Here is a 25,325-nt window from a genome sequence, read left to right on the forward strand (position 1 = left end):
CCATGTGACGCAGGCTGGGAGTTTGACAGCTCTGCCTTAGGAGATTTTGCAATGTAGTGAGCTCTCTGTCTTCTGATAAATGGTAGTGGGTTAATTTTATTATGTCCTGAAGGCTCATGTCCTGTTCTTAAGCCCATCCTGCTGGAGCTGAAAGTCTTTTGTTTTGTAGATAGGCTGGCCCAGTCTTTCTTAAGGGGCACCAGATATCTGCTGCGGGAGTGGGCTATTAAGAGTGACTCTGCTTCCTGCCTCTAGAAAAACCATGTTTCTCCATTTCTCATTTAGGGAAATAAAATATTCTGCCTTTTTAATATTCCTCAAAATATTTCATTCTTCTGGGGGGTGGGGGTTAGCTTCCCACAACAGTCTCATACAAAATGCATGTTTTCTAAGCCTTATTATTGAAAACAAAAGTGTTAACAATAGCTGTACTGTCCTCACACATTTATCTTGAGGTAATTACTGTTTTATGTATGTCCATTGCCTGTTTCCTTCTGTGCTGGTAGTTATATCTAATAGGGCAAGGTATTTTTTTCTGTTGGATTATGGAATACTTATGGAATTTATGGAAATGTTCCAGTGGAAAGCTTCAAACAGGCCTGTACAGGTAGCCGTCAACTTACTACCACAATTGAGCCCAAAATTTATGTTGCTAAGTGAGAAATTTCTTAAGTGAGTTTTGCCCCATTTTACAACTTTTCTTGCCCCATTTGCTAAGTTAATCACTGCATTTCTTAAATTCCCCATTGACTTTGCTTGACTAGCTTTGACTAGCATTGTCTAGCTTTGACTAGCATTGTCTAGCTTTGACTTAGCATTGACTAGCTTCCCCATTGACTTTGCTTGTCAAAAGGTCGCAAAAGGAGATCATGTGACTACGGGACATTGCAGCTGTCATAAATATGAATCAATTGTCAAGCATAGAAATATAAATCATGTGACCATGGGGATGCTGCAACGGTCATAAGTGTGGAAAATGGTCATAAGTCACATTTTTCAGGGCTGCTGTAACTTCGAATGGTGACTAAGTGAAATGTCGTAAGTCGAGGACTACCTGTATTGATCTAAGTTCATTGGAAATGTGTCTTTGTGAATGTCCTTTCTGGAAACGCTTTAGTTATGATGTAACACAAGCTTTCCCATTCTCCTAAGACGACTTCAGGGCATGAGGTCGAGGAAGGCTTTTCTAAGAATTGTTATTACCCGAAAAAGCATTTTTCTAAAGTATAGTTGTGTTTTTTATTAACATGGAACAGTGCAGGAGAGAAATAGTGCAACATTTAATGGGTGTATATTTCAGAAACATGTTTAAATACTACTGATGAATCTTGGTCACAATCTGAAAGCCATGTGCTTATATTTTAGAAACAGTAGTTCTTACTGAAGTGTTCTGAGATTGAATGTGAGTAGTTTACAAAGAGAAAGGTTGGTAATGGAAGTTAAACCTAGCTGGTACCTAAGGATAAGGTAAAGGTAAAAGTTCCCCTTGCACATATCTGCTAGTCGTTCCCGACTCTAGGGGGCGGTGCTCATCTCCGTTTCAAAGCCGAAGAGCCAGCGCTGTCCAAAGACGTCTCCGTGGTCATGTGGCCGGCATGACTAAACACCAAAGGCGCACAGAACGCTGTTACTTTCCCACCAAAGGTGGTCCCTATTTTTCTACTTGCATTTTTTTCGTGCTTTTGAACTGCTAGGTTGGCAGAAGCTGGGACAAGTAACGGGAGCTCACCCCATTACGCGGCACTAGGGATTCGAACTGCTGAACTGTCGACCTTTCGATCGACAAGCTCAGCGTCTTAGCCACTGAGCCACCACATCCCTAAGGATAGAAGGCTTCAATATCATTTGAGTCCTCCATAAGGATTTTCAAATTGGCTATGTAAGGACAGGGTCCTCTTTTTGCTGATGCTGCTTGAAATAGTGAAAAAGCAAGGCTCCAAAATGAGCTGGAATTCAGGAGCAAAAGTCTTCCTTAGCTGAAGAGCATGGCAGGATCAAAGGAAGGAATCATGGGGACTGAAATATTAACTTGTTAAGGCTGCAACCTTTGTACTCCAAAAACCCATGTCAGCATTCCAGCAGTTTCAGCTGACAGATAAAAATCCAAGCAGGGAAGAAAACATGGTTCAGTCTTGGGTTTTAGCTGGGATTCTCTTGCAAATACTTTTCTGTTCCAGTAAAGGAGAATACAGTATTTGCAACTCAGGATTAAAATGAGGTGTCCTTGGTGGTCTCTGAGCTTGGTTGCAGATATTCTTGCTAGCATTGACAATGTTCCCTAGTTTGGGTAATGAAACATCTGCAAGAAAGCTAAGCTGAGAGAGCACGTAGGACCCCTCTGCTCCTTGCTAAAAGCAGTGGAGGGAACACATGGATGCCAGTAGGACAAATGCTTATATATCTCTAAACAAGAACACGAATCTGCAAATCTGGCTATGTTCTGCCTGCCTGAGGCGCTGAATGTGCTAAGGGCCATGTTTCCTGGCTGTATTATTAACTGATCAAATATCTTTCCCCCATGTGTATTTAATTTGGATGTCTTTAGTGTGTTGTTTTAAAATGTTCTTAGTCTTTTTCATTGTAAAGGGGTTTTCTGAATTGTAAGCTGCCCGGAATCATTGACTGAGATGGGTGCAGTGGTGGGATTCAGCCAGTTCGCACCACTTCGGGAGAACCGGTTGTTAACTTTCTGACCAGTTTGGAAAACTGGTTGTTGGAAGAAATCATTAGGGCAGAGAACCAGTTGTTAAATTACTTGAATCCCACCACTGGATGGGTGGCTATAGAAGTTGAATAAATAACACGCATTTTGCTATAACTAAATGAAATGTTTTAATGCGAAGACTGTGCCCGAAGCCCATTCCTCAGTAGGATGCTGTCTACATACTAATTGACCATAAGCCTTTTCAAATCCTATATTCCATTTATCTTTATATTAGTTATAAATGGCCTTTTAAACCAAAGACTTCTGGAAAATAGATGCAGGGGTTTCCTATAATGTATGTATTAATTTATTAGGGCCAAATGCTGCTTCGTTCCATTATTCAGTAGAAATAATGAAATGAATCTTTCTCATGAGAAGAACTGAAATATGGAAGGTAACAGCACAGAGCTCGCCTTGGCCAAATTGAAAAAAAAAACGGGGGGGGGAGGGTCAGCCTTATGAGGAAGACCAGGTCAGAGAATTGATTCCACAAGAAGACTTGGACTAGACTTTATTCAGTGGCTAAGACGCTGCGCTTGTTGATCGAAAGGTCGGCAGTTCAGTGGTTTGAATCCCTAGTAACGGGTGAGCTCCCATTACTTGTCCCAGCTTCTGCCAACCTAGCAGTTCGAAAGCATGTAAAAAATACAAGTAGAACAACAGACACAGGCAGGTAGACAGAAAAGTATTAGGAAAAGACTCAGATTGTCTTCCCTGATATCCTGGCACATTAAGGGAGGGAAGGAAAATACAGGCAGATTTGCAATATTCTGATTTGATAGGTAAAGGTTCCCTCGCACATATGTGCTAGTCGTTCCCGACTCTAGGGGGTGGTGCTCATCTCCATTTCAAAGCCGAAGAGCCAGCCTGTCTGAAGATGGTCATGTGGCCAGCATGACTAAACACCAAAGGCCCTGTTACCTTCCCACCAAAGGTGGTTCCTTTTTCTCCAAATGGCTTATAGTTGCCTTCTCCAAGGTCTTCTCCCCAGTTCCTTGTACTGAACAGAGTCGGTAGAGGAATGGCAGATCACAAATGTCACAGCTGTACAGTAGACTGAAGATATGAACAAACATACTGGAAAGAGATAATGATGTTTCCACATTGCTGCCAAGAAATTTACATGGATATGCCCTTGTAATCACCAGGAATTCAGCTTGAATCCCTGAATCTTTTACTGCCAGCAGCATCTAATAAAATACTGCATAACGAAATGTCGGGGGAAATATAGCAATAGCACTTAAACTTATATACCGCTTTATAGTCCTTTACAGCCCTCTCTAAGTGGTTTACAGAGTCAGCGTATTGCCTCCAACAATCTGGATCCTCATTTTACCTACCTCGGAAGGATGGAAGGCTGAGTCAACCTTCTGCCTGGTGAGATTCAATCTGTCAAATTGCAGGCAGCTGGCAGTCAGTAGAAGTAGCCTGCAGTACTGCACTCTAACCACTGCGCCACCGAGGCTCATAATGAAATTCTGGGATTCTTAAGATGCAAGGTCTGATGTTTCTTCATCATTTTATTGGTTGTAATTCAGGTCAGTGATCCAAGAGAAATGAAACAATGGAAACCAGTTACTTAAAAATATAAAAATGTCTTATCACGATTTCATCATACTTGTGGCTAATGGGAAACTTCCCTGAGTGAGGCAGGATACAATATTATAGTTTCCAGAGATTAATATTTAAGACTGTTCAGAACTCCAGCAACTGTGACACTTGTACCCCCATCCTAAATACTTTGAAATCCAGCCTAAGACTTTCCAAACTTGACTAGAAAAAGCAGGTCCATTAAGAACATTTGATTACTTCTGAGACTTTAACTAATACTTTCAACAGGCTGAGTTGAGTATTTCATAATATTGCAATTTGTTGTTGTTAGTTGCGAAGTGGTATCCGACCCATCGTGACCTGATGGACAACGTTCCTCCAGGCCTTCCTGTCCTCTACCATCCTCTGGAGTCCATTTAAGTTCACGCCTACTTCTTCAGTGACTCCATCCAGCCACCTTATTATCTGCCGTCCCCTTTTTCTTTTGCCCTCAATCTTTCCCACATTAGGCTCTTTTCCAGTGAGTCCTTCCTTTTTGCATAGCTTGTGGCAATTGCTTAGCGCATTGTAAGCCACCCTGAGTCTCCGGAGAAGGGCGGCATATAAATCAAATAAAAAAAAAAATTGCATAGTTTATGGCAATAACCTTCCAAATTCTATGGCTAGAATCTATGACACATCCTGAGATTATAACCCATTCAAGATATTCAACAGTCAAGATGCTTGTCAAAGGAAAGACTTTTAGTCAAGAAATTATTGTGGCATAATCAGGGTGCAGATGATCATTTCATTTTGGAAGTGATGTAGGCTTCCTTGTACCATTCAACACTATATGGGTCTACTTGCTTTATGGAAGCGCCTTGAATTCAAAGTGAGAAAGCATCACTTAACCTTACCAAAGTTAATGTTCTGGAGAGCCAGGTTTAAATTATGACTCATACTGTTTGGCAATAATGCAAGGTATCATTTTGAAAGCAGCAGGTTGGGAAAGGCTGGTTTGATAGGAATAAATGACATGATTCTGCAACTGACTGTTCTATTTTAGCCTCACTGGAAAAGTAGAAAGATCTAGTGGATTCTCAAAGAAGAAAGATATGGGCAGGATGATGCCATCTGTGGGTTTTGGATTTAATGGTTCAGCTGTGGCTACTTCGTAGGGCAAATTTCAGGATCCAATATAACCATATAGAGCAGGGGTATCAAACTTGCATCATCACGGCGGCATCATGTGACGGGACTTTTTTGCATTTTGCTAAACGGGTCAGCACATGACACATCCAGCCCATGGGCAGCGAGTTTATAAGGATCAGGCAGCCATCACCTAATTTGGAATTCAAAATCAACACCTGAGCCATTGGCAGGACTTACTTGGTTGATATTACTTGCTATAGCATTACTTTCACAGACAACAGAACATATTAGGTCACAAGGATGATTTTTTAAAAAACATTTTAATGTACAACTATGTTTTTCTAAAACTACATGGTGCATACTGTGAGAGATCATTTAGTCTAAGGTCTGAATTTACCTTGGTGCTCTGCAGTTTGGATTGTAGCTCCCAAGAAACTCTTCTCATGAAGCCACATTGCTTGATGAGGGTGACGAGAGTTGAAATGTACAGTATCTAGCAGGCTTCAGCCAAAAGATGTCAATAGCATTTAATATTTTGGTTTGATTGATGAGTTGCTCTGGAAGTCATAAAATAAACTGAATGGGGGGATCTTGGCTTTGTCGATAGCCCATCCGTCTTTCCTATGTGAGCCAGTTCCCTTCAGACCACACGTGGGATATGAGATCTGTGTCAAGTATGTGAGACGTTTTGATACAGTTTGCTATCTTAGTCTCATGCCAGAAAGTCTTCTATTTTTATTATTCCTCTGGATGCAATAATTGCTGATGGAAAAGCAATTGAAATATTTTGACAAATTTTTAACAGATGAGGTAGGGTTTCTGGCACTTTGCTTCATTATGATGGGAGTTATATATGTATATGTAAGACTATCTAGTACAGTGTTTCTGAAACTTGGCAGGTTGAAAATGCGTGGAGTTTAACTCCCAGTATTCTCCAACCACATGGTTGGCCACAGGGAATTCTGGGAGTTGAAGTCTAAACATCTTCAAGTTGTCAAGTTTGAGAAACACTGGTGTAGTCACTATTTCATCACCAGTTTGCAGTCAGATGTTCATATTCCAATTTGTCCCAAAGGAAAGTATCGTAATGAAACACTTTGTCTGATGTAAATTTTTCAGATCAAGAAGCAAGGCGAACCAGAGAGGCTGTAGAATGATGGGAGCTTTATTATTATCATCATTATTTTTAAACTACTGTATGCTGCCTTTCTGAGCAAAGCTATCCCTCCTGGTAGTTTGCAGCATCTTAAAGTTACAATTCAAGTATTAAATTTTCACTGAAAACCTGTAACTGGAATATACTTCCGTAGCCAAATGAAGTTAATTCAATTCTTTGGGAGAAAAATTTAAAATGTATTCACACACTCCTCCTGAACATAAAATAGTGCCATTAGCCACTTTGCAACATCATAGTAAACTCATAAATACCATTCTTAAAGGTACAGAAACAGGCTTTTTCAAAAAAGGAAGACAGTATTTAAAATATTAGATAACATAATCTTAGCTGCTCACTATGATGCAGGAACAAATGGAATTTAAATAGGAGTAGGACACATCTCTAGAGGGATGCAGTGGCTCAGCGGCTAAGACGCTGAGCTTGTCGATCAAAAGGTTGGCAGTTCAGCGGTTCAAATTCCTAGTGCCGCATAACGGGGTGAGCTCCCATTACTTGTCCCAGCTTCTGCCAACTTAGCAGTTTGAAAGCACATAAAAAATGCAAGTAGAAAAATAGGGACCACCTTTGATGGGAAGGTAACAGCGTTCCGTGTGCCTTTAGCATTTAGTCATGCTGGCCACATGACCACGGAGATGTCTTCGGACAGCGCTGGCTCTTCGGCTTTGAAACGGAGATGAGCACCGCCCCCTAGAGTCGGGAACGACTAGCACATTACCTTTACCTAGGACACATCTCTAAATGTGTATTTCCACTAGGAGAGATGAGTGTTCAGAAATTTTGATTCGATCTTGCAATGATGAATTTAGAGAGTTGAGCAACCCTTTGGAGAAAACAGTCCTATTCATTTCCAGTGTGAGTACTTATCCAGACCTATTTAAATCTAAATCGAATCAAGTCCATTAAACTTTTAATCTTATCAAGTTTAAGAATTATTCTAACCTCAAGGAGCTGATTATGTAGTTTATCAATGAATTTGTAATTGAATGATATCAAGACCTTCTGTTTTTTAATTGTTACTATCAGGGAATTGCAGGATAGAAAGCTTTTTAACACCATTGTAATTATTATGGAGGTATCTGACCTTGTTCGGGATTAGAAATTAAGTAGTGTGGTTGTTTTTTATCTGTACTTGGATGGAAGTTCATCAAAATGTCAGGGCTGTAGACAGTACTGGAACAAAAACAAAATACTGGGAAAAGGCAATGGCCAATCAATTATATACTGATGTGAAGGCAACTGCTTTGAGGTTCCATGAAATCGCCATCAAATTCAATTCAGAAGACAAATTGTTTTTCCATGCAAAAAAATATATATCTAGCATTCAAAAGTCATATTTAATAAGACTTAGAATTGGAAGAATGAATGACAGAAGTGAGATGGACAAATATTCTATCTTAATGTAAAGCAGCTTTTATAGCTTTCTGTTTTTTTGAGAGCTACATGTTTGAAATTAGAACATGGATCCAGAAAATCTGCCACAGAGCTTGTTGAGGGTGAATCTGAATCTGGATTTTCTTTGCCACTGATTCTGGGGGACAGTTGAGCTGCACTGTTTTGGAGTAGTCAAGTTTCTGCTCCACATCCTGCCATACTTGAAAAGACTGAGTCCTTTGATGGTTAGGGACCTTTTGCCAGTTGCTTACTAGAATGTCCATATGATAAGAATATCATGAGGCCTGCAGCGAGAATTGTATTTGCACAAAATTGGAAAGCAGAAAAAACCCCTACAGAGCAGGGATGGGTTCTATTTACCTTTACTACTGGTTTGCAACAGGATCGTGCATGCGCAGAACGTTGATGATGACATCCGGGGCGGTGGGCGGGGCCTCCGGCGGTTTTACTACCCCGCTGGTTTTACTATCAGTTCTTGCAAACAGGTTCGAAACGGGGGCAACCCATCACTGCTACAGAGGGACAGGTAATTTAGAAAATATTAGAATGTGCAGAAATGAATAGATTAACATTGGCAATTAAAGGGAAGAAAGAATCGGAGTATTATAATATATGGGGGCAATTTTATCATAGGATGGAAAGTGAATATGGACAAAAAATGGTATAAAATTAAATAAATTTGGAAGGAAAATGCTTTAACAGGAGATATAATAAATTGAAATGTAAAAGTAAAGATATGTACATGTTAAGAAAGTGGTGGTAAGCGTTAAATATGATGACACAAAGGATTTGTACCCAGATGACGCACTGATAGGTCAATGATGTAATGTTTGTTATGAAGAGAAAAAATAAACTTTTTATTAAAAAAATATCATGAGGCCTCTGGGGTTCAAGTGGGTCGCTTTGTTGTAAAATGTGCCTTTTAAAAACTATTGGAAAATGGAAGAGACCTATGTCACCCATTTTAGTTTATGGCCACATCTGTCTTTGGACCAGATCAGATTCATTTTTCTGTTGACTTTTAATGAGAGACACAGAGTGAGAGAATGGAGGTTTACCAGATCAGACATTTACTCCCAAGTGGAGATCATTAAACAGTACAGATCTACTTTGAGTTGCTCCTTCCTACTTGAATGCAACACACACTGAAATAAATCAGTTCAGAATGTATTTGCACAACATTGGAAAAGTGGAGAGATTCCCATTGATGAGAAGGTGATAAGGAAAGTATTAGAATGTGCAGAAATGAACAGACTAATATTAACAATTAAGGAGAAAGAATAAACTGAATATTATGTGATATTGGACATATTTTATCAATGGCTGGAGAATAAAAAAGGAATTTGGAAATGAAGAAGATTAAAGAGAAAGTAAAAATATATTAAGATAAAGATGTAAATAAAAAGGAAATTGTTAGTATATATATATTTAATGAGAATATGGATGTTTAATGTTAAAATGTATTATTATAAGATATTAAGAAGAAAATTGAGAGTTTTATAATGTTTAAATGTATAATATATATATTAAGCTTAGTGAAATAATGTTATGTGAATGCGAATGAGATAGAAAATGGTGAATGATGTTGCACAGAGATGTTTGTAACCAGACAACACACTGCAAAATGGACAGATAGAATGTTTAAGTTTGTAATTGAAAAATAAAAAACTTTTTATATGAAATAAATCAATTCATTTTCTCTTCTGAAGGTCAGAGTGGTATGCTTGTCCTCTGAGGACCAGGAACTGGAGATCAGTTTTATTATTAAGCCCAGTCTTTGTCTTTGGAATTGAAGCTGGCCTCTCACCATGTCAAGTGAAGCAGAAACAGTCAGTGTCAACAGTCAACAGCCAACTGCCCAGCAGCAAACACCACTCAAACCACAGCCTTCCAAAAAAGAGAAAAAGAAAGGTAAGGTGTAAAAGTGAATCAGAAGGAAGATCATTTCTGAAACCACCTGGAAAAGACTTGAGGAAACAGCCTGGTACAGATCAAAATAGGGTGGAGAACCTGGTTTCAGTCCAGTTTGAATCAGACCGCACTCATAATTTGGTGCTTGGGATTGTCCAAATGATGGGACATATACTTCTCTGATGAATAAAATGCATGAAGGTATCTGTGAGTAAATAACAACTGGGAAAGCAGATAGTAGGAGGAATCGCTTGCAGGGGATGCTTGTAGGAGAGGAACATATGTGAAAGTTACAAGAAAGTTCATGCCACATGTATCTTAAGCATTTGCAAACAGATGCAAGAACAGAAAATGTACTCTGGAAAACACAAAGATAAAATGAATAGATTTGGTGGATCCAGTGGTCCAGTTTGAGGCAAATCTTGACCGTGATGCTTATGAATCTTTAACATATTTTATAGGGTACACAAATATACACCAGTCTCTTAAATATCCATCTATCCTTTTTACTTTGTTATTACAAATTGAAAACAAGCTACAGTAGTGGCCAAAATTGTGGAAACCTTTTGGGAAAGGTGTATTTTTGAAGTTTGATCGCTAATAACACCACTTTTTTTTTTTTTTTTGGAGTTTCAAGATAATCATATTTCACTGCTGGAATGGCCTGGGAATAACCCAGACCTTAGCCCAATTGAAAATCTATGGAACTGACTAAAGAAACTTGTTAGTCAGAAGCGGCCCAGCAATAAAACCCAGTTAATAGAAGCAATCATTCAATCTTGGTTTCACATTATAACAGCTGCAGAACTAAAAGTTAGTTCACTCTATGGGAAGACGTTGTAAGACCATAATTCATGCTAAAGGTTACCCAACTAAGTATTAAGTGACGTGACATTTTTTGTATATTGCATTTTTTCTATGGTGATAATTTCTGTATATCTCGTTTTTTTGACGTGTTTCACTTTCTTCTTTATACTGTAACTGCTATTTTAATAGCAAATTCTTCATAAAAGTTATTGCATTACATTCTTGATTAAATTATATTTCCATTGATATATAATTTTATGGTACTACTCCAAAAAAAAAAAGTGGTGTTATTAACTAGTTTTAGAAAATACACTTTCCCCAATAGGGTTCCACAATTTTGGCTACTACTGTAATTGGAATCTTGCATTAGACTGCCATCTTATGGTCTTGCCGTACATAGCAGAATTCTTTGACTTTAAAAAGCAGTCAGCCAATCTTGGCTCTTCCAACTTTTATGTGTATGTAACCTTCTATTCAAAGAACTGACCCTTTGTGCTCCTCTATACGCAATTATAGCTCAAGTATATTTATGGCTAGTGCAACACGAAAGAATTACTAACACGCTGAATGTCTGCTCATTGCATCCAGAAGAAGAGCAAATAATTTATTAACTACAATACACCGATGAGGGTCGCTGGCGGTTATAAATTGCATACTGTACTCTGTTATCTGTAGCCACAGCAAGAGTTCAGATGGGCTTACATGAATTAAACTGGCTTTTCAGGATTGGAAAAGACAGAGGAATTCCTTTTGGCCAGATTTCAAGGTGATGGGGTAAAGTACAAGGCCAAATTGATCGGTATTGATGATGTTCCAGAAGCAAGAGGAGACAAAATGAGCCAAGATTCAATGATGAAATTAAAGGTAGGTTTGAGACATTCCTTACAAGTTTAAGTCTTATTAAACCTATAGATAATGTCATATCATGTACATAGATATGGCTTTTTGTCTAAGACGGGTCTGCAACCTTAAATATTCAAAGAGCCATTTGGACCCATTTCCCACAGAAAAGAAAACAACGGGAGCCACAAAACCTGGGTGGGCGTGGCCAACTCTATGTCACTAACTTCCACCAGTCACATGATCCCCTAGCCACGCCTACCCAGCCAGTCATTAGGGCAGAGAACCAGTTGTTAAAAAACACTGGGAACCACAAAATCCTGTTGACATATCTCTCTCTCCCCTCCCTTCCTCTCTCCCCCCTCTCTCCCTCTCTCTCTGTATCTCTCTGTCTCTGCCCTGGCCGCTTCTTCATCCCCCACCGTCGCCCTTACCTTCTCAGACCAGGTGAGGAGTGACTGGGAGGGGAGGGCAAGGGGCGGGGCCAGCCAGTGGTGGGATCACCCGACAGGGAGCCATAGCAGAGGGCCCAAAGAGCCACATGCGGCTCCAGACATTGCTGACTACTGTTCTAAGAAGACCATCTCTAGCATTGGAGATGATGTATTGTAGGTCCTTAGTGGTCTCTGAGCTTGATTGTTTTCTTTGCAGGCATTTCATTACCCAACTAGGTAATGCCATCAGTGCTCTGTTGGGGATGGTGATGAGTCATTGACAATGGACAGGATGTGCTTGGAAATCTAGATTTACCAGAATTTTTGGAGCTATTCATTATTGCATCCTGACACAGACTTAATTTGGAGATGGGCCAAATGTCATGTTTGTGACTTTTATGAAACAAGAAATATCTAGGGGCGGGGTGGGGGGGGAGGAGGAGAAGGAAACCTTACTAGAACGAGTGTTCCGAGTCTTGTATTCAGTTTTCTTCTGGCTTTTCTTCATATTTTCCATCAGAAAGCTTTGTTTACTGGGGCAGAGGAAGTAAGGTTCAAGACTTGTACATTTTCCAATATAGGTCAAAAATGTTGATAATATTTTGAAAAGCGACAGTTCATTATGCTGCATCCCAATTCGACAGGACTGCAAAAATCAAGAGATACACTGGATCCATCCAGTTAAGACAGGCGGTTTCTTAACTGTGTGGCTTCATTTTTCTTTGGATGAAAGCACTAAAAGACCCAAATAGTTTTTACCTGTTCTTTTAAGGAAAAAAAATGCAAAGTGAAATGAACCGATTTGAATAATGCCACTTTTATTTATTTATTTATTTATTTATTTATTTATTCATTCATTCATTCATTCATTCATTCATTCATTCATTCATTCATTCATTCATATAAAATGCTGGCTTTTTATTACTAGGGAATGGCAGTTGCAGCCCGTTCCCAGGGACAGCACAAGCAGAAAGTATGGGTGAACATCTCTCTTGCTGGAATCAAAATCATGGATGAAAAGACGGGGGTGAGTTCCATGTCCGATTCTGTTTAGAGGCCTACCTGCTTACTGAAACAAGTAAAGGCTAGTTTTCACTCTAAATCAGAGGTCTTCAAACTTGGTAGCTTTAAGACTTAAAGGTGGCTGGAGAATTCTGGGAGTTGAAGTTCACAAGTCTTAAAGCTGCCAAGTTTGAAGATCTCTGCTCTAAATTTTTATTACTCTCAAGCACTGTGTCTAAACCAGAGTTGAAGTCCACAAGTCTTAAAGTTGCCAAGGTTGGAGACCCCCCCCCCCGTCTAAACCGAAGCTGGAGTTCCTTCAATAAAGTGAAATAGCCATGTTAGAATGGAGAAAGTAATTATTGCACCTGGATTAAGTATTGTATATCCTGTTTTTAACTTTAAAAAAATTACCTGCCTGCAAACTCTTGCTGCACTTCATGAAGCAAGTAAAATTGGGCTAGCTCTGATTTGCAAAGAGCAAATGAGGAATTGACATTGAGGCACAACTCTTCTTAGGTGAAAGGACAAGCAACTACTGTAACATCTTTGATCGCTATCTGACTTCTTGTCCTATATTCCTTGTTCTAAACTGAAACTAAAGTTCTCTTATATCAAATACTTTTGACCCTCGTAACAATATCTGCAGTTATGAGCCTGGTGGCGCAGCAGACTAAAGCACTAAAGCACTGTTATTAACATCAAGCTGCCTGCAATTACTGTAAGTTCAAATCTCACCAGGCTCAAGGTTGACTCAGCCTTCCATCCTTTCTAAGGTAGGTAAAATGAGGAGCCAGATTGTGGGGGCAATAAACTGACTTTGTATAAATATACAAAAGTATGAAGGCTATTGCTTAACGCATTGTAAGCCCCCTTGAGTCTCCGGAGAAGGGCAGCATATAAATCAAATTTTTTTTAAAAAAGTTTCTGGTTCTATGATCGGCATATATGACTTATTCAGGAGAACTTAGCTTTCTAGATCTTGGTACTGTTAATTCAAACTACATGTTAGACTATGATGCAGTTTGTTTGCTTTTTGCTTAGTATACTGTATAAACCCAGCGAAGTATGATTTAGTCAGCCACTGTTAAACTAAGGTTAAACAGTAACATGTGACTCAGTGTTTTATTTATCAGAGTAAAAAAGTGTTTTGAAAGTATTGAATATCGGCTAAAGTGAACAAGAGTGGCAGCAGTCTTGATTAGAAAACAGGTTATCCTCTTTAAAGCTATTGCTTAACGCATTGTAAGCCGCCCTGAGTCTCCGGAGAAGGGCGGCATAGAAATCAAATTAAAAGAAAAAAGAGGTATGGACTTCAATTCCCACAATTTCCCAGTCAGCCATGCTGCCTGGAGAATTCTGGGAGTTGAAGTCCATGTCTCTTAAATTGGCCAAGGTTGAGAAACACTGGGTTAAACAATCAAGCGTGATATGCAAACTTGTCAAATTGCTTGTTCTGAGGTCTGATTTCTTTGACAAGATATTATGCTATTCATGGTTATTTCTATGTCACTTGGTTTGATTCTAGGTTATTGAACATGAGCATCCAGTCAACAAAATCTCATTCATTGCTCGAGATGTGACAGACAACCGAGCCTTTGGCTATGTCTGTGGAGGAGAAGGGCAGCACCAGTTCTTTGCCATCAAAACGTCACAACAAGTAAGAGGATAATAGTGCAAGAGTAATGATTGGCATAGAGCCATGATGGCAAACCTATGGCACGCGTGCCACAGATGGCGCACATAGCCATATTGGTGGGCACACAAGCTCAGCTCCGCCAGCTGATTTTCGGGCCTTCTGGGCCCACTAGAAGTAGGGAAACAGGCTGTTTCCTGCCTCCGGAGGGCCTCGGGGGGTGGTGGTTGGGAAGGCCCATTTTTCTGTCTCCCCAGGCTCCAGAGCCTTTCTAGGAGTCTGGGGAGGGCCCTTCCGAGACTCCTAGAAAGGCTCTGGAGCCTGGGGAGAGAGAAAAACGGGCCTCCTGGGATATCGTGTGCCAGGAGCGGGGGGAGCGGGGGGACCACATGCGCATGCATGGGGGCAGGGCACATAGAAATGTGGCCTTGGGCACGCACGTGTGCGGAAACTCCCCCCCCGCTCCTGGCACACGATGGCAAAAAGGTTATCCATCACTGGCATAGAGGCTACTGTCCCTTTCTGCCAATTGCCAATATAGGAAAGGGAAATGTGACACTTCCCCCCAGTCAAAACCATCTCTGGTTTAAAATAAGTTCTGTGATTCAGCTGCAGGTTCTCCCTGAATGTGCTCTATCCATAAACATGTTCTTTGGACAATCATGTTCTGACCTGGGCTCCCTTAAAAAGGGAGGAAGCAGAAATTGGTCCTAGCAAAACCTCTTTTATTTACACGACTATGAATTACTTTCATTCACAGTCAGCAAGGTTTGTCCAAACAGTTTTTCAAAGGAATATTTATCAACACACTTTCTCATTTGGCAAGCTGCCATGTTTTTCCAAACACGAGTAAGACAAAACTTGGCATAGAGTCTCTTAGAGTCACGAACAAAACTTTCCACTCTTGAAACTACTGAACGGACGAACAAATCGTTTCCTGCAAAAGCTCCCCGTTCGCTCCTCTTTTGTTTCCTATGGGAGGGGCCAATCACCTCCAAGATGTGGCTTTACTCCCAAGTCGACCCTGCTTTCTGAGTTGTTCTTGTCTTCTGGCAGCTCTGCGCATGCGCACACTGGGAACGGGCTCCAGCTATTCCTCTGCCTCGGTGCTGTCTTATCTCCCTCTCTGCCTCCGACGCAGAGCCCTCGTCCAAGCTTTCCCCAGCCCCCAGGACTGGCCCATGTTCCTCCCCAACCTCCTCACTGTCTGACTCTGCTGCCAGCTTCGTGGGCCGCCAGCGGGCCACAACAAATCATTGCTAATGCAATTCCTACGGGATTGATCTATTAATAATAATTTGTGGTCCTACCTATTGCATTCAGAGTGCACATGAGATGCATAATGGAGCAACACTTGGGAAACAAGAACTGTGCTTCATTCTGGCTCAGAATTATGGCCCAGGTTCCTTATTCCTTAGATCTTCAAGAAAGATGATCCTAGAGAACTGTAGAGTGGATTAATAGCTGAGATATTACACAATTCCTCTTAGTTCTCCAGGCCCGGAGTAATCTTTTCTCCTTGGATGGTGCTTAGCACAATCATTTGTGCTATATATTTCTCGAAACCATATATCTGCCATTTAAAGTACTTGTAATTCAAGCCCTTGAATTGCCTGCTTTTTTAGAAAATGCATCTCACTTGGCTCTCTTTTCTTAGGCTGAACCTCTGGTTGTAGATCTGAAGGATCTCTTCCAAGTAATCTATAACATGAAGAAAAAAGAAGAGGACGATAAGAAGAAGGTAATGCTGCTTCATGGTAGACTCGACAGATTTCAGACTACATTGTAATTGGATACAAAGCTGGAAAATGCTTCAGTTGATTCCCAAATGTTTGCCACATCTTGAACTTCTAACTAAATTATAGGGTTGTATAGTATCTTCAAAGGGCCCCTTTGCTTGGATAAAAGTCTGAGCACGTTGCTTGCGCAGCATAAATGCTGTGGTGCTTTGCTCTTAATTGGTGGCCTGAATGTGGTGCTTCAATTGACAACAGTGGCTTTTGTCAACTGAAGTAGCAAGGGAGGGAAGGAGCTCTGACTCTTCCAGTGCTCTCATTGGCTGCAGAGCCACAAAGCTGCATCTCATTGATTCAGCAGGCTGCCATTCACACTTAGGAAAATGCTTTCCTTTTTCAAAGAATGAATGTTTGTTGCACTGCTGGGCCAATATTGCTGCCAGTCTGGGTGGAGGGGTAATTTGAGAAGCCTCTTTGATTGGAGAGCCCCAGAGTGCCCCTTTGTCCATGTCTAATAGCAACCATAGCTTGCTGCAAGAAAGCACACACAGTACCCAGATGTAGCCTTTAATTTTAAAACAGTTGAAGATAATACTGCTAATATTATATTGGATATACGTTTATACTAGTGGTGAAATCTAAAATTTGTTACTACTGATTCTGTGGGCGTGGCTTGGTGGGGGGGTAATGTGACTGGGTGGGCGTGGCCATTTTTTTTTTTTTACTTTTAAAACCATTTTTTCTACAACCTCTTCAGCAAAGAGGTTGTAAAAAAAATGCTTTCAAAAGGCTCTGACGATCCCAGCTGAGTTGCCTGATTGACAGAGGCTTTTTTCTTTTAAAAACCTCTGCCGATCAGGCAACTCAGCTTGGATCGTCAGAAGCATTTAAAAGAAAAAAAAGCCTCTGCCGATCAGGCAACTCAGCTGGGATCATCAGAGGCTTTTTTTTAACTTTTAAAAGCATTTTTTCAGCCGAAGAGGTTATAGAAAAAATGCTTTTAATTTTTTTTAAAAAAAGCCTCTGATGATTGTGCGGCTCAGCTGGGGATAGGGGGGCGGGCAGGGATTTTTTTTTTTTTTTTTTAATTTGATTTATATGCCGCCCTTCTCCGGAGACTCAGGGCGGCTTACAATGTGTTAAGCAATAGCCTTCATTCTATTGTATATTTTATACAAAGTCAGCTTATTGCCCCCACAAATTGGGTCCTCATTTCACCTACCTTAGAAAGGATGGAAGGCTGAGTCAACCTTGAGCCTTGGAGAGATTTGAACCAGCAGAAATTGCAGAAATTTTGCTACCAGTTCTCCAAACCACCCTCCTCCATCGCTACCGCATCGGGCAATCCGGTCCGAACTGGGAGCATTTCACCCCTGGGTTATACCTAAACACTGTTTAAACAAACAATAACAATCACAAGATAATATAAAATCAGTACTCACAATGCAGGTTGTCCTTGACTTAGGACCACAGTTGAGGCCAAGATTTCTATCGTTAAGTGAGACATTTGTTAAGAGAATTTTATCCCATTTTATGGCACAATTGTTAAGTGAATCACTGTAGTTCGGAAGTGGTATTCAGCAGGTTCTGACCAGTTCTGGAGAACCAATAGCGGAAATTTTGAGTAGTTTAGAGAACCGGTAAATACCACCTCTGACTGGCCCTGCCTTCATCTATTCTCTGCCTCCTGAGTCCCAGCTGATCAGGAGGAAATGGAGATTTTGCAGTAACCTTCCCCTGCCACGCCCACCAAGCCATGCCATGCCCACCAAGCCATACCCACAGAACCAGTAGTAAAAAATTTTGAATCCCACCACTGCTGTAGTTGTTAATTGAGTAACACCATTGTTTAGTGAATCCGGCTTCCCCATTGACTTTCCTTGTCAGAAGGTTGCAAAAGGGGGATTATATGACCCTGGACACTGCAACAGTCATAAATGTGAGTTAATTCCCAAGCGTCCGAATTTTGATCACATGACCATGGGGATGCTGCAACGATCATAAGTTTGAAAAACAGTCATGAGTCACTTTTTTCAGTGCTGTTGTAACTTCGGTCACTAAATGAACTCTTGTAAATCGAGGACTACCTGTTTAACCAACTTGAAACACCTGGATACTGACTGGGGAATTCTGGATGTTGAAGCCCACATGTTTTAGAGTTGTCAAGTTTGAGAAACACTGAACAACTTTTCTTGAATTTTCCTGATGCAAGTTTTTTCTTCTATTTCAGAATGAAGAGGCCAGTAAAACTGAGGTAAGAAAGACGTGTCTTATGGGGCGAGTTATTATATCGGAGATCATAGCAATAGATTTCTTAAACCTGACTTAATTTTGTTTTCTTCCAGAATGGTAATGATGAAGCAACTACTGATCAAGTTGGCAAAATAAAGTTGGTATGTAGAACTTTCTAACTTGAAGAGCAGGTTATTAGTCTTCTGAGTGGTGGTTAAACCAGAATGAGTTGCATTATTGCCGCAAACTTTGACTGACCTGATATAGCTAGTTTGTCTCATAGCTTAATGCAACAACAGCTTGGTTTTTTTCCAGCATTCCTGTGTCTGCTTTTGTTTGGACTTGAGTGATTTATAGATTGAAGTGTGGAATCCTAACTCTTACAAACCTTGTACTTTAGGGTGTCGACCAGATGGATCTATTTGGAGACATGTCTACTCCTCCTGACCTCAACAGCCCCACAGTGAGTAGTAAATGATTACCACCTCCAAAATCAGGAACATTTTGAAAGTCCTCTTCAATGTTCTCCTGTCGTGCCTGGATGATGAAGTGATCCTCTATAGACAGTCTTCTGTTCAAAGGATCTTGACGGAGGGACCTTGAACAAACTGCAGATTGTAGTATTGATCGATGCCAGAGACTGATTATAGCTTTGTATATAAGGATTTATCAGGATCTAAGGAAGAATACCTAGCATAAACTGAGTTTCCAGTTGGCTGGCTTGAGGAACAATGATAACTTCAGTGATAGTACAGAAACACATTGGCAGTCCAAAAGGTTATAATAAATGAGTGTAAAGAAAGAAGCTTGGAGGAAGAGAGATGGAAACATTTAGCAGAGTTTATTTGAAGAAACTATCTTAATGCATTTGGCTTGATAATTAGCTAGATTTGGAAAGCTCTTAATCAAACACCGCTATGAGCAAGTCATCATGACATCCAACATTGCCTATTCAGGCCTGTTTCGCTACAAGCTTCCTCCTTCTACCACTGTTTCATAATCAGGTATGGATAATCGTGGTCTCCAGTAGGAATGTTTTCACAGGACACAAAGCAATCCAGTTGTTGAATGTAAAAATGCATTCAGCAACCTAAACCTGTGGCTCCTTGTTATAAACGGTGGCTTTTTGGTGACTCAGTCTACTGTATGTATTTGGAAGAGTCATCGTTTCTTGTTAGAATGAGAATTTAAAGTCTGTCTAATTGTTATTTTGATTCTAGCTCATGCTAACTATAAATGATGCCTGCTCTGTATGTTTAACCTATGCTTAAGTCATAGACAAAAAAAATCAAAAACTGTGGTTAAAGAATTCCCGAAACAGTTGATATCATGACTGTTTTTATATATTAAAGAGTTGTGGTGTGCTGTCCAAAGACACTTTTTGTGAGATAGATGGCCCTATAAACGTTATCATTCAATAAATAAAACAGGAGATTAGATGCTTGTACATGCATGTTCCCAGCCTGATTGGTTTGATATGTATTATTTATCCATTCTAAATCCAAGCGAGATTGAACTTCTCAGTAGGGCAGTGGTGAAATCTAAAATTTGTTACTACCGGTTCTGTGGGCGTGGCTTGGTGGGGGGGTAATGTGACTGGGTGGGCGTGGCCAATTTTTTTTAACTTTTAAAACCATTTTTTTACATGTAAAAACCATGTAAAAAAAGTGCTTTCAAAAGGCTCTGACGATCCCAGCTGAGTTGCCTGATCGTCAAAGGGTTTTTAAAAAACCCTCTGCCGATCAGGCAACTCAGCTGGGATCGTCAGAGCTTGGATCGTCAGAGGCATTTAAAAGAAAAAAAGGCTCTGATGATCACACGGCTCAGCTGGGCATGGGGGGCAGGGGCAGAGATTTTTGCTACCGGTTCTCTGAACTGCCCGCCGCCATCGCTACCTACTCGCCCGAGCCGGTCCGAACCAGGAGCATTTCACCCCTGCAGTAGGGTGATAGTTAAAAAGAAAAAGGATTGCAGCAAAAATGCCTTTCTGTCATAATCGCGCATCTTCTATTAAAAAAAAAATCCATTTCAAATCTGCTTGCTTACCATTTTTTTTTAATCAAGAGCTCATGAGACTACTTGCACACATGCTAATCTGTCTTCTTTCCCAAACCTAACAGGAGGAGGAAAAAGAGATCCTGTTAGTGGATTTAAACTCTGAGATTGAAGCCCCTCCAACTTCTCTCAAAGGGGAGGACCTTTTCTTGAACGACATCACGCCTTCCCTGCCATTGCCAAAGCTACAGCCGCCTTTCTTGCCTGAAAACGCTTTTTCTGCAAACCTCAGCTTCTTTCCTACCCCCAGTCCTGACCCTTTCCGTGACGATCCTTTCACGCAAGCTGACCAATTGGCACCCCCTTCCCTTGATTCTTCTTTAAAACCTTCCAGTCAGAAGATGGAGAACAGTGGTGTGAACGGGGACATAGACTACTTTGGGAAAGAGTTTGATCAGATTTCCAACCGGACTAGCAAGCAGGAAATGCCGGCCAGCCAATGGCTGCTTGAAAGTAAATCGGCACATTTAGCGGTGAAGACATCCGACGGGGTGCCGGAGACAGAACAGAACGGTTTCGTGGCCAAATCCCCCTTGAGTGTCTTTGCAGAAAGCTCTCCCAAAGGAACACCTGTGCAGAATGGGTTACGGCTAGACTCTGATAGCAGCCACCTGTCAATGCCACAAGACTCCATCACGATTAGCCCACCTCCACAAAGTACAAAGCCAGGAAGAGGAAGGAGGACTGTTCAGGTGAACGTTGGGGCATGCACAAAGTGGTAATATGCATGTTTTCTACTTGGAGTAGGTGAAGGAAACTCTTTTCCTCTCTTCCTGAAAGCTCTGCTGGGCAAGAAAGCTTTCTTTACCTTCACTCTATAAATGCTGCAACCGCTGTGAACTTACAATTTTTTCTCTGTAGAATCATCCTTTCCTAACCTTGCTTTCTTTCTCCTAACGCTGCCATATATTTATATCTTGGGTAAGTAAGACACTTGGAACTAGTTATATTTGCATGCTTTAAGCATATTGTTTTGGAAGAGACATCGTGATTTCCTTGTGTAGTTCAAGTAGTGGAATCTGGTATGGGATGATCCACCATGTATAGTAGACCTCAAAGGTCTGGAAGTGAGGTCAAGGAGATACATAAACAACCTTGGTTTTCTCATATAAGCTGAAACTAGTGCAGGATAACCCTCCTTCAAGCCACACCTTGTCTTAATTACAAGAACAATAGATCCCAGTGCTAATGGTACTAATGAGAACCATCTCAACTATAGGCTTGGACTGAAAGATTTTTCAGGAATGTAGCATTTTCATTTTTTAAAGAAGGCATGTATGGGGAGGGCAGGTGATTAAAACTAGGAGTGTACACAAGAGTGGGTTGAATACCATCCATTCAGGCTGCTTTAGACTGATTTTTGCAGCTCGGTGAGGTAAAAGTAGCCCAAACAGACACAGGTACATGAATTGGAGGTACAAGGAGTAGAATCTTCAAAATCAAAACTGATTTACCTCACATCTGATTTTTCTCTGCTCAATAAAAAGCAGAGATGAGAAACAATAAAACCAAAGTTAAAATAAATGAAAACCTGTTTGCAGAGGAGGCGCAGAATGACCTTCCCTGAATCTGAATATTTGCTTATACCTTCTGCGTGTACCTATCTGAAATTATGTATAATTGATCTTTGAGGAAGGAATAGTTGTATGTGAAAATGTATCCCATTCTTTCTTTATTTGGAAAGATAGGTTGGTTGGTTGGTTGATTGACTGATTGACAGACTGAAGTTATCTTTTTTCCCCATTCTAATGATTATGCTTTGGATTTTGGACTTAGAGCCAGATCACTCAGGGTATACTCCCGGTTAAAAGCCTATCTTAAAAATGTAAGTTTTAGCATTAACTACTGAGTGATAAAAAGGCTTGTCCATTAGGCTTCTGTTGGATGTTGGATTTGGGCAGACAAAACATACCTTATTGTGCAACTGATGAGTTGTCTTAAGTTGGCCAAAGGTGCTGCTGGGGTTTATTTCCAGTAAAAGAAAATGTATGAATATGTAACTCTGGTTTGAACTATGAACTTCTTAGTGCTCTCTGAACTTGGTTGTTTGCTTGTATACATTTCATTACCCAACTAGGTAATGTCATCAGTGTGAGTAAATGTGAGGTTTGTTATCTGTTTATAATAGCTTCCCCTGCCAATTTTGGTGAGAAATTGGTTTCCTCCTTGGTGGTTCTTTGATTAGAATATTATTTTCTGCTTAATTGTATGTCTGGCATTGATCACTGCTTATCTGAGTGTTAGCTGCTGGAAGAAATCTGTTCTAGATTGTTTGTTTCCTTCTTGGATTTTTTTTTACTCTCTGTTTTGAACTGTATGTAGTTTATCTCCATTTGTCTACTGATGATTGATTTGTCTGAATGACAAGCCTACAAGAATTCCCTAGTATTTTTCAACTGGGCTTGATCTAAAGCATGGGTATCCATCCTTTTGGCTTGCCTGGATCCCACTGAATGAAGAGGAATTGTTTTGGGGCACATATCAAGTATATAATATAGTAAATGTATATAAATCACATAATAATGTTAAAAGTTTGCGAACCTGTGGGGCTGCATTATTAGCTGTCCATGGATTGGACAGGCCTGATCAAAAGTGTAACAGTTTGCCAGTTGAGACTTTGGTTGAAACTGTCCACGTGTTCTGAAATTAAGGCATTTTTCATTAAGAGGTTTATTTATTTTTTATTAAATGTGGAAAGCATCTTTCCTATAAGAGCTAAGCACATGCTACCTGAGAGGTAGATTGGGGTCTCCAACCTTGGCCACTTTAAGACTTAAGCAAAGCTGGCTGAGGAACTCTGGGAGTTGAAATCCACAAGTCTTAAAGGGGCCAAGGTTGGAGACCCCTGGCTTAGACTGACTTGGCCATGTGTTTCTATGGTTGATTGGATCATAGTTTCCCTCAGTTTCCCAAATCTTAGTCCCCATGCTTTTGCTTACTATCTTACACTGATTAATTATCGTTTTATTGCGAACTGGTTTGACGGTTCCGGGCATTGAATGTGCAGTGGCATTAACGCTAGCATTTAACTAATTATAATCGTGTTCATTTCTTCAGGAATATATTTAAAACATGCTTCTGAGTTTATATACAGAAGTAATTATGTTTCCCCAGGACGTCAGTCTTTTGGGGCTGTTTATTCCGTTTGTGTGTAGCCCAGTGCTTCTGCGTTAGAGAGACTGCTTGTCAAAAGGACACACAATTTGTTCTTCGCAACAAAATGCTCTTGGCAGTTGATGTGGCACCATCATTTAATAGTGAAAGCTCTGCAGGCCACAACTGTAAACATTGCAAAGTCTTCCTTTGTTGTTTTTCAGATTGTTTGTAGAAAAGATTTTACCCAGTTAAAGGAGAATAGGCTTGTATTAATGTTTTGCATCTCTATACCTGATGTTTCTGAAGCATGCCACCCTGTTTAATATGAACTGAAATCATTTGCCTGGGAGTTAATCACTCACATCTTACCTTTCTAGCTTGGTTTTGCGGCTGGAATCTCACAATGTCGCTGAGCAGATTGGGGTGCTGGTAGCATAAAGCACGACTGAGGACATTTAACTCCAAATAACAGACGTCTTTTCTGTGCAAAAAAAACACAGCCTTTCTAATGAAGGTTCCCTCTGGTTTTTTTGTTTTTGTTTTTCTAGAATGCAGCCAACAACTTGTTTGGTCCTGATATTTTTGCTCCTGGATATTCTGTAACAAGCACTCTGACTACTGCAGGACAGCCTTCCGGTGTACAGACTAACCCACTAGATCTCTTCAAAACCAATCCTCCTACAGCAGCTCCCATACCTGGACTAGGTTGGTAAAGATTGTGAAACATGAACCTAACTTACATATTAGCTGAGTACATTGAATGAATTATGCACATACTCTATGGTCCCTAGTGTGTTTTGCAAACCCATTAAAAAGGGGGTTTGCGGCAGTGGTGGGATTCAAACTTTTTTTACTACCGATTCTGTGGGCGTGGTGTGGCTTGGTGGGTGTGACGGGAAGTATACTGTAAAATCTCCATTCCCACCCCATTCCTGGGGGAAGGTTACTGCAAAATCCCCATTCCCTCCCCACCCCACTAAAGTTCTTTACAGCTCTATTCTCCTCTGCAGGGCAACAAAAGAAGACCCAGCAGATGAGCTGGGACTCGGGAGGCAGCGAATAGATGGGGGCGGGACCAGTCAGAGGTGGTATTACCGGTTCTCCGAACTACTCAAAATTTCCACTACCGGTTCTCCAGAACTGGTCATAACCTGCTGAATACCACCTCTGGTTTGCGGGGAAAGCAGTAGTTAATTGTGGGAAAGAATGTCAAGCAAATCTCAAAGATGCTTTTTTTTCAAAAGGAAACTGGACTGTTTTTTTTTTCCCTGAGGAAGAAGTCAGTGTTTTGCTTCTCGTCCCAAGAAGCTTCATCGGTTCTGGCAGGATGGTGGGGGCAATGGAAGGATTAGTTCTGAGAGGGTGGGAGATGGGGTTAGAAGGATTATATTTCTTTGCATTCAAAGCACCTGGATGACTGAGAATCTCCACATTTATGTCAAGCAAATCAGTCCTTATAATCATTTTTTGGAAAGGCCTCTGGTAGTGGATGACACTGTTGGATACAACCCTAAAATGATTAATATGATTTTATTATATTAATTTACTCTTCTTTTATTACATTTATTGATTTAAAGTAAGGTTTTATATTCAGTAAACCACGTTGAGTCGCCATGTTCAA

The 25,325-nt window shown here is 40.5% G+C and overlaps 1 protein-coding gene across 2 annotated transcripts in view; it reads left to right on the forward strand.

Annotated features, from left to right (window-relative positions):
• DAB2 (DAB adaptor protein 2) overlaps positions 1–25,325 on the forward strand; it is a 52,524-nt gene that overhangs the window by 17,900 nt on the left and 9,299 nt on the right. For both annotated transcript variants that reach the window (XM_070935925.1, XM_070935926.1), the window contains exons 2-11: positions 9,665–9,866; positions 11,398–11,537; positions 12,876–12,974; positions 14,478–14,609; positions 16,243–16,326; positions 18,552–18,575; positions 18,667–18,714; positions 18,954–19,016; positions 20,674–21,300; positions 24,253–24,409. In XM_070935925.1, the coding sequence (XP_070792026.1) occupies positions 9,764–9,866; positions 11,398–11,537; positions 12,876–12,974; positions 14,478–14,609; positions 16,243–16,326; positions 18,552–18,575; positions 18,667–18,714; positions 18,954–19,016; positions 20,674–21,300; positions 24,253–24,409 (1,477 nt within the window). In that variant the 5' untranslated portion in view covers positions 9,665–9,763. The remainder of the gene's footprint in view (positions 1–9,664; positions 9,867–11,397; positions 11,538–12,875; positions 12,975–14,477; positions 14,610–16,242; positions 16,327–18,551; positions 18,576–18,666; positions 18,715–18,953; positions 19,017–20,673; positions 21,301–24,252; positions 24,410–25,325) is intronic.

This window comes from Pituophis catenifer, unplaced genomic scaffold (assembly GCF_029215685.1).
Source record: "Pituophis catenifer annectens isolate HBS135680 unplaced genomic scaffold, rPitCat1.0.hap2 SCAF_2, whole genome shotgun sequence".
Taxonomy (NCBI): Eukaryota; Metazoa; Chordata; class Lepidosauria; order Squamata; family Colubridae; genus Pituophis; species Pituophis catenifer.